The sequence below is a fragment of the Palaemon carinicauda genome, chromosome 24 (genome assembly GCF_036898095.1).
Source record: "Palaemon carinicauda isolate YSFRI2023 chromosome 24, ASM3689809v2, whole genome shotgun sequence".
NCBI lineage: Eukaryota > Metazoa > Arthropoda > Malacostraca > Decapoda > Palaemonidae > Palaemon > Palaemon carinicauda.
In genome coordinates this window covers 100,341,014-100,351,013 of record NC_090748.1, presented here as the reverse complement: position 1 = coordinate 100,351,013, position 10,000 = coordinate 100,341,014, and the positions used below count along the sequence as shown (strand labels likewise).

General features: G+C 33.5%; 1 protein-coding gene across 1 annotated transcript in view; it reads left to right on the top strand.

Annotated features, from left to right (window-relative positions):
• LOC137618240 (uncharacterized) overlaps window positions 1-10,000 on the top strand; it is a 406,446-nt gene that overhangs the window by 158,073 nt on the left and 238,373 nt on the right. The window contains exon 3 of the mRNA XM_068348391.1: window positions 249-432. Coding sequence (XP_068204492.1) covers window positions 249-432 — 184 coding nt within the window. The remainder of the gene's footprint in view (window positions 1-248; window positions 433-10,000) is intronic.

The window sequence follows — 10,000 nt, the reverse complement described above, 5'->3', positions numbered from 1 at the left end:
CACTTCCCCCAATTACGGTATATATATATATATATATATATATATATTCACTAACGCTGTATTATTATTTTCCTTAAAGGTCAGACACCCATTCTCTTGATCTTCGAAACCCTTGACCCATTATTTATAAAACTCACACATAACTCGTAACCTATTTTAATTTTCCAAACATTTCAAAGGTATTTCTTAACATTCAGTAGAAAACTCATATAAAGATACTTAACACATTGATTTTCTTTCTTGCAGGGCGCATCAACGTCACAAACTTCGGCCCTATGGAAGCCTGCATGGCTCCGCTCAAAGAACAGAGGACCTTCATCATTTTGGCCAATTCCAGAAATGGAAAACACTTAAGGGCTCATTACGATTACCCTGGAAGTGCTGCAGGTCCAGTGGTCGAAAGAAACGAGGAAGAAGTCTGGAGAGCTTTAGGTGAGTGGGGGAGACTGTTGTAGATTTTGGGAGATGGTTTAGATTTTTTTTTTTGTTACCATTTAGGAGCTGTAGTACTCATACACTCATGATATTTATATATATATATATATATATGTATGTAATATAGGCCTATACACATACACATACATTACATTCATACATACTGTACATATATACATGTACATATATATACATACATATATATATATATATATATGTGTGTGTGTGGGTGTGCATATATATATATATATATATACTGCATATATACACATACATACATATATATATATATTATATATAATATAAACCATTGTATGAAAAATCATGAGAAAACCGCTACTTTTTCTCATCTCTTTGTTATTGTCTGAGTTCTATGTTATTGTCTGTACAATTTATTTCTTCATAACCTGCAATATTTTATATTAGGTTTCCAATATAAAAACATCGACCAGTGTGCTTATGCCATTGAAGATGCGCCTTTTCAATTATTATTATTATTATTTTTTTTTTTTTATTAGTTTGATATCCGGTCCTTTTTGGGGGATGGGTCATATTCTCGTCCTTAGTATAAGTACACGGTTTTTCTCCTAGAGGTGATTGAAGGAAAGTATTATTCATGGGTGATGTTAAGGTTATATAAAGGCGTTTTTCCGGATGTAGTTTTCGTGTAAACATTTACTTGGTGTGTGGTGATGAACTGATAAAGTTTATTCATTTGCTGTCTGGTATATACATCTGTATAGATATAGATATATATGCATATGAATATATCTATATAAATAAATAAATAAATATATATATACATATATATATACAGTATATATATACATACATATATACACACACACACACACACACATATATATATATATATATATATACTGTAGATATACATATATATGTATGTATGTGTATATACGTTTATATATATATATATATATATGTGTGTGTGTGTGTGTATGTGTATATATTTATATACACACACACACACACACACACACACATATATATATATATATATATACATACAGTATCTACATTAAATCATTTTAAAGATTTAAATAACTGGATCGAAATTAATGAGCTAAGTAAATATCAAAACACTCAACATAGTCTGAGACAGAAACAACATCCATACAACGATGTACGAACATTAAAACACATTTTCTATGATATGAAATCAGCAAAGAAAAGAAAATTCAATGCGTAGAAAAAAAAGATAAAAATCTGATTGCTTATCATTCTTGTGATATCATTATCAACGCATCTCTGCTTCCTTTGAAGAGAATATGTAATCAATCATTGGAGCATCGAGAGGAAGCCGTTATCAAATCAGGCTGTCGATCCCTGATACAATTGGCCCTTTTTTCGAGCTCTTTTTGAGCTCTGCTGATTGCAATTATGTAATTACCAGGTCGATTTTTCACTGAATTGCTAAGTTTTAATCTCCCCAAAAAGTGAAGATCAATAATTGTAAGGGTTGTGGTGGCTGATGTGGTAACGTCCCTGACTGGTGAACGCCAGACTGGGGCTCGAGTCTCGCTCAGACTCGTTAATTTCTTTGGTCACTGCAATCTCACCCTCCTTGCGAGCTAAGGATTGAAGGTTTGGCGGAGCCTATAGGTCTATCTACTGGGTCATTAACAGCCTTTGCCTGGTCCTCCTTGGTCCCTCGCTTGGGTGGAGAGGGCGCTATGACTCGTTAGTTTCATTGGTTATTGCCACCTCACCATCCTTGTGAGTTAAGGATTGTAGGTTTCGGGGAGCTATAGGTCTATCTGCTGAGTCATCAGCAGCCATTGCCTGGCCCTCTTTGGTGTTATTTTTGGCTGGAGAGTAGGTTTGGTCGCTGATCATATGTATATATGGTCAGTCTCTTGGTCATTGTCTTGCTTGATAGGGCAATGTCACTGTCCCTTGTCTTTGCCATTCATGAGCGGCCTTTAAATCTAGCTTGGTTGGAGAGAGGGGCTTGGGCACTGATCATTTGTATAATTGGTTAGGTCTCTAGGTCATTATCCTGCTTGATAGGGCAATATCAATATCCCTTGCCTCTGCCATTCATGAGCGGCCTTTAATCCTTCAAATGATTTCTGAATTGCCAATTGGAATATTCAGAAAACATCAAGTAAAAAACAGACATTGGTCTGATAGATTAAAATCTTTCTCTCTCTCTCTCTCTCTCTCTCTCTCTCTCTCTCTCTCTCTCTCTCTTTTGTATCAATTAGCATTCGGTGAGTTTTCGTTCAGAGAAAGTGTTCCGCCAGATTTGACGCATTAGCTCAGGCGAGGACTTTTATGATTGATGAGAATTTATAAGCGATATTATTTGTATCAGGATTAGCGAGATTTTGATTTATCATTTTTTTTTCTTTTACTTAATTTTCATGTATTTTATGAATCGTGCTAATAGTAATAATTCTCTTTTACGGTTGAAACTTTTATTCTTTATTTTTAATCCAAATTGTTTATATATATATATATATATATATACACACATATATATATACATAATATATATATATATATATATATGAAATAAATATTGTGTGCGCGTACGTATATTGTAGATAGATATATACGTGTATTTGTGTATACATGCTTATTAATATATATATATATATATATATATAAATATATATATATATATATATATATGTATGTTATATATATATAAACACGCACAGATACAGTATATGTTTGTATATGTATATAATATATATACAAGTATATACGTTTCTCCATTAATAGTTGACTCCCTAACGTTAACAATACTGTTACAAAATTATAAAAAATATATATTTTATATATTTGCCATGTTCCCTTTTGATTTCACCTAAGAAAAATAATCTTGCTTTGTGATGATTAAGCGCCAGTTTTAGAACCCATTATGCGAAGAGTAACACTGTTAATTAGGGCAAAAGATGCTATTGTTCAAAGGGCCGAGAGATTATTATAATCACTGTCTTTTATCATAAAAGAAGAAGGCAAACTGATATAAAAGATTGATTTGCTCTAATTAGAAAACCTTTTTTTTAGGTGCTTTAATTAATGATGAAGTTAATTGGGCTATTTTAGTTATCGCTTGTTTTATGTTTTGTCTTTGTTATCATTTTCCCTTTTGATATCAATTTTGTGTTTCCAGTTTTAAGAAAACAGTTTTCGACTCCCTAACTCTTTTCAGTGTTTGATCTTTGTTTTTAAGACTATTAATATCAACACTTAGGAAAGAAAGTATAACCTTTGATTGTCTGATAAACTGAAAAATATTTAATTCTATACATGGATGTCAGCTTTTGCGTTATCCGTTTAATCATGGTAATTATATATTGATTTATTTGTTTATTACAAGCCACCTATTGTGCATTACCTATTTTTCAAATAATCATCGATCCAATAATTTATCATATTCGGTTTTTTTTTTTTTTTTTTTTTTTTTACATATGGGCGTTTTAAATGTATAACTATTAGGAAGGATAGTAATTTTAATCTCTTTTTAATTGTCTATCGTAGGTTTTTACTCTTAGATGAATTATTTTTTAATGATCCCACAACCAACTTTGCAGTAACTTGTTATTTTCTTGAATATAAGAAAATATTAGTAATATGATTTTAAGAATTACCAAGTGGATGCTCTCTCTCTCTCTCTCTCTCTCTCTCTCTCTCTCTGTATATATATATACATATATATATATGTATATATATATATATATATATATAATTTATATATATTTATTTATATACACACACATATATATATATATATATAAATATATATATATTTATATGTGTTTTTGTTTGGCAAATATTATAAAGGGATGTTAGCACCCTGGCATGCAATAGTGTTTTACTTCATTGTTTTTATCGAATAAATATAATAAACGAAATATGTAAATTGCAGCAGATGTAACCTGAGAGAAAAACTAGAATATATTTGGAAAGTAATTTAAAAGATATTTGTTTCTACCAGTTGCAAGACAGGTCGAATAATCTCACAGCTGGGGTCACCCGTGTCTCCTACCGTATCCAAAATGGGCTTTGGTTCCCTGAAATCAGATTGGTGGTTCATATGGTTTAGTTATTTCTTTGTTTCCTTTCCTCACTGGGCTATTTTTCCCTGCTGGAGTCTTTGGGGTTATAGCATCTTGCTCTTCCAACTAGGGTTGTATCTTAGCCAATAATAATAATAATAATAATAATAGTATTCTGCAAATTCGTTTGTTGCATTTTGCAAGACTTCCTGACATTTTATTACATATTATAGGTAATGTTTAATCTTACTGGGCAATCGAGTTCTTGAATACTGCGCTTTTATTTTGGTCTGATTCATCTACTAGTTTCTTGAGATGTTGCATACATTGCTGGTTTTTATTCTCATTGATATACATAAAGCTATTGATAAAGATATTCTCTCTATACTGTATTTGATCTGCCGCAAGAAATTGTAATAGTTTTAACCTAAGTTATTTCATTTTCTATGACACATTTTTTCTCGTTTTCTATGATGCAATCTGTGGAGGATTTGGTATTGATAGATTTCCTGGTCTATTATTATTATTATTATTATCATTACTATTATTATTATTATTATTATAGCTCAGCCACAGCCCTAGTTGTAAGTGCAGGATACTATAATCCCAAGGGCTCCAACATGGAAAAATAGCCTAGTGAGTTAAGGAAATTAATGTACAATTAATATAAAATACTTTAAGAACAGTACAGTAACAGAATTAAAATTAGATCTCTTATATATAAACGTTAAAAACTCTATCCCATAGATCTGACATTTCCTTAGGCTAAGCTTTCTGGACGTAGATGAATTATTTGATTTAAAAATCTCCATTTAATATAGACTGATTCATTCTTCATTATTTTTTTATGTTATTTTTTACGGGATGCCTTTAGCGCAAGAGCCCGTGGCTTGCTCTTTTTTTTCTCAACTACCTACCGACCATGCTAATTTTATCTCTGCAATACTTCGTATTAAAAATTCACTTTTATATATGTTTGTGAATAGTGAATAGGCGGAAAATCATATTTTGATATATTTCTACACTTTATCTGTATGCCTTTGTAAATTAGCTCATATTTATACACAGCGTTTAATGTATTATACAGATAAATAGTTGGTACTGACGTAATGAAGAAAATGGAATGGTTATTTAATTTTTTTTTAATTTTAAGAAGTAATTTAAAATGATAATGAGAGAGAGAGAGAGAGAGAGAGAGAGAGAGAGAGAGAGAAATTTAAATCCATTATAGCTACAAAGCTATTAATGTAGATTTTACGAGCATGAAAAGTGTTTACCATGAGAGAGAGAGAGAGAGAGAGAGAGAGAGAGAGAGTCTGTCTACATTAATTCTATCATATCTACAAACCTATTAATGTAGATCTAACGAGCATGAAAATGAATGTTAACGAAGAGAGAGAGAGAGAGAGAGAGAGAGAGAGAGAGAGAGAGAATATAATTTCATCATAGCTACAAAGCTATTACTGTAGATTTTACGAGCATGAAATAGTGTTTACCACGAGAGAGAGAGAGAGAGAGAGAGAGAGAGAGAGAGAGAGAGAATCTACATTAATTGTATCATATCTACAAACCTATTAATGTAGATCTAACGAGCATGAACATAAAATGTTTACGGCGAGAGAGAGAGAGAGAGAGAGAGAGAGAGAGAGATCGTAACTACTCCGTAGCCACGTCATTCTTATCTATTGCCACGTTCTTATCAAAACTCCTTAAGCCATACAACGCCGCCATACGTATCCTGCAGGATACTCATTGTATTTGTTTCATTCAAGTTGCCCGGGAGAGAACTTACGACACCGTAAACTAACCTTATCTGGTGCTTCGTTTACGTGTCGTGCTGTAAAGAGAAACGATGGAAAAATGGGTGCAACATATTGCTCGGTACACTTCCAGAGTTTAGGCCTGTCTGATAATTTACCATTTTATTTGGAGCGAAGTATAAATCACCGTGGTCTTGTTAAGCTGATCTCTCTCTCTCTCTCTCTCTCTCTCTCTCTCTTTCGCTCTCTCTCTCTCGTGGTCTTACTTAGCTATCCGTTCTCTCTTTCGCCGTGACATACCAAGCTCTCTCTCTCTCTCTCTCTCTCTCCGTGGTAATACCAAGCTATTCTCTCTCTCTCTCTCTCCCTCTCTCTCTCTCTCTCTCTCTCTCTCTCTCTCACCGTGGTAATACCAAGGTATTATCTCTCTCTCTCTCTCTCTCTCTCTCTCTCTCTCCGTGGTAATACCAAGCTATTCTCTCTCTCTCTCTCTCCCTACTCTCTCTCTCTCTCTCTCTCTCTCTCTCTCACCGTGGTAATACCAAGGTATTATCTCTCTCTCTCTCTCTCTCTCTCTCTCTCTCTCTCATCGTTATATAAAATAAAATAACATTGAAATAACTATCTTCTATATAAACTTAAAAACTTTAACAAAACAAGAGGAAGAGAAATAAGTTAGAATAGTGTACTCGAGTGTACTTTCAAGCAAGAGATCTCTAACCCAAGACAGTGGAAGACCATGGTACAGAGGGCTATTGATGTGTTTGAGTTTTTCTGACCTTCTCCATTGAAACTCTTGTATATAAGCTCGCTGTCTGTTGAAATAAAGTTAGTTCAATTCACCTCACCTCTCAGTTACCAACTAACTGCTCGCTCGCAAAGAAGATATCTGAATGAAAGAGGATTTTGGTATGGAAAAGAGAGAGAAAGAAAAATTACTTTAATTAAGTTCTCTCTCCATGAATAAATGCATTTAATTAACACTAAAGGGAAGGAAACGATTCAAAGAAATGTTCAATGTTTTTACATATGCACAAACACACATACACATAAACAGTGATATTTATTTTTAAAGTTTAGCTTTACTAATGTTTTTTTTCTAAAAAAGTCACTTGATTTATACATACACACACACACATATATATATATATATATATATGTGTGTGTGTGTGTGTGTGTGTGTATGTGTGTGTGTATATATGTATGTGTGTGTGTGTCTTGGAAATTGGGATGAATAAAGAATCCGACTCTTAAAAGTAACATGCTTTCTTTATGGTCTGTGCAAAATGTGTTCAGGATAGAAAAAAAAAACAATAACATCTGATCATTTACTATAAAAATAAAAATGCCTTTTTCAAATAGTGTTACACATCAGTAAAAGATATGATTTATTTTCTATATATTAGAATAAAAGAGAAAATAAAATGGGAGGGTTATGGAAAAAGGGGGAAATTACCCCCACCCCCCACCCTAAATTAGGTAATTAGCATCTTTTACCTCGGAATGTTCCTCAGGGAAATCAAGGACTTCCGGGAACATTGTCCCTGAAGACCAGGTATTTGATCCTTGTGGTCCTTGTGGCTACAGTATAGATCCTGGAAAAAGGTTACATGGGTAATACTCAATACGCTATTCGGTCATTTGCGCACATACATAAACACAAGCTTATTCATCTTCTTCTCTCAAGGGATTAACTACTGCACTGTAATTGTTCAGTGGCCACTTACCTTTTGGTAACGGTAGTAGAGACTCTTTAGCTATGGTAAGCAGCTTTACTAGGAGAATGAAACTCCAAAATCAAACTATTGTTCTCTAGTCTTGGGTAGTGCCATAGCCTCTGCACCATGGTCTTCCACTGTCTTGGGTTAGAGTTCTCTTGCTTGATGGTATACTCGGGTACACTATTCTATCTTATTTCTCTCTTTTTTTTTAAGTTTTTATAGTTTATTTAGGAAATATTTATTTTAATGTTACCCTTTTTAAGATATTTTATTTTTCCTGTTTCCTTTCCTCACTGGGCTATTATCCCTGTTGGAGCCCCCGGGCTTAGAGCATCCTGCTTTTCCAACTAGGGTGTTAGCTTAGCAAGTAATAATAATAATAATAATAATAATAATAATAATAATAATAATAATTCGGGTATCAAGATGAACATTACCTGAAGGAGGAATGAGAAAGTTGAGTGTTTATTTTCATATCAAGATCCAAAATCTCTCCCACAAATTGCCGAGGCAGCAGTTTGTGGTTAAGAAAAAGAGGGGTGGGGTGGGAAGGATTGAATCAGTGTGTTTGTTGTGCTAACGAGCAGTTAGGTTGTAACTTAGAGGCGAGATGAATGCAACTAAACTTTATTAAACATTCATCGAGTTTATATACAGTGACTTGCGAGCAAGAACGTCACAAAAATTCGAACACAACAGAACATGAGCTAGCAAAATAATACAGGTTGGTGTATTAACATTGCAGGGAAGAGCGAGTGATAAGAGATCTTTGTGTTGCTATAACAATTACATTTTTATACACAAGGTCATTGCAATTATAAAGCTAAGGCCTTATATTCAGGTTTAATGTTTTTTATCATTGTGTTGTAAAGCCAGTACGTTCAAACCAATGACCCAGTCAAAAAAAAAATTTATTATACAATTTTTTTTATGTTTTTTTTAGACATCTGTTATGGGGGCCTATTTGGTAACATCCCTGACTTGTGATCGCCAGACTGGGGTTCAAGTCCCGCTCAAACTCGTTAGTTCCTTTGGTCTCTGCAATCTCGCCATCCTTGTGAGCTAAGGCTGGGAATCTTGGGGGATCCTAGAGGTCTACCTGCTAAGTCATCAGCAGCCATTGCCTGGCCCTCCCTTTTCCTAGCTTGGATGGAGAGAGGTGGCTTGGGCTCTGATCATATGTATATATGGTCCGTCTTTAGGGGATTGTCCTGCTTGCTAGGGCAATATCACTATCCCTTGACTCTGACATTCACGAGTGACTTTTAAACCTTTTGTTTAGTTTCGACATCTTGACCTTTGTCTGTGGAAGCCCGTTTTGGCAGGTAATGGTATAGCCCTGAGAGTGTTCACATTGAAGAATAGTAATTTTCTTCGAAAACACATGTCAGATGAACGAAATTAGAGTTATTATCATGTCAGGCTTCGGAGTTTTTTTTTATGAAATCTGATCTTATTCAAGTAATATATAGTAGTTTCCAATTTTTTTTACCATTATGTAATAGTCTTGCAAAAACTAGTCAACCAAGAAGATGCAATTTGATGTATTAGGTAGGAAGCTATCATCTAAAAGTAATCAGATTGTCTTCTTTACAAAGAACTTACAATTTAGAATTGGTTTTTGTAAGAGATAGTGATGGAAATATTTTTGTGGTTCTCTGTAATTACATGACGTTATTGTTTAGCCTGTTCGACTCTTGCTCAAGATTTTCCAAGAAAGTCTGAAAATCAGATCTTAGAGCCAATATTATCTTATATTATTATTATTATTATTATTATTACTTGCTAAGCTACAACCCTAGTTGGAAAAGCAGGATTATACAACCCAAGGGGCTCCAACAGGGAAAATAGCCCAGTAGTAATTATAATGATGATAATGAAACATTAAAGGATTATTATTATTATTATTAATATTATTATTATTATTATTATTATTATTATTATTATTATTATTTGGTAAGCTGCAACCCTAATTGGAAAAGCAGGATGCTATTAGGCCAAGGGCCCCAACAGGGAAAATAGCCCAGTGAGGAAAGGGAAAAGGAAACTACAA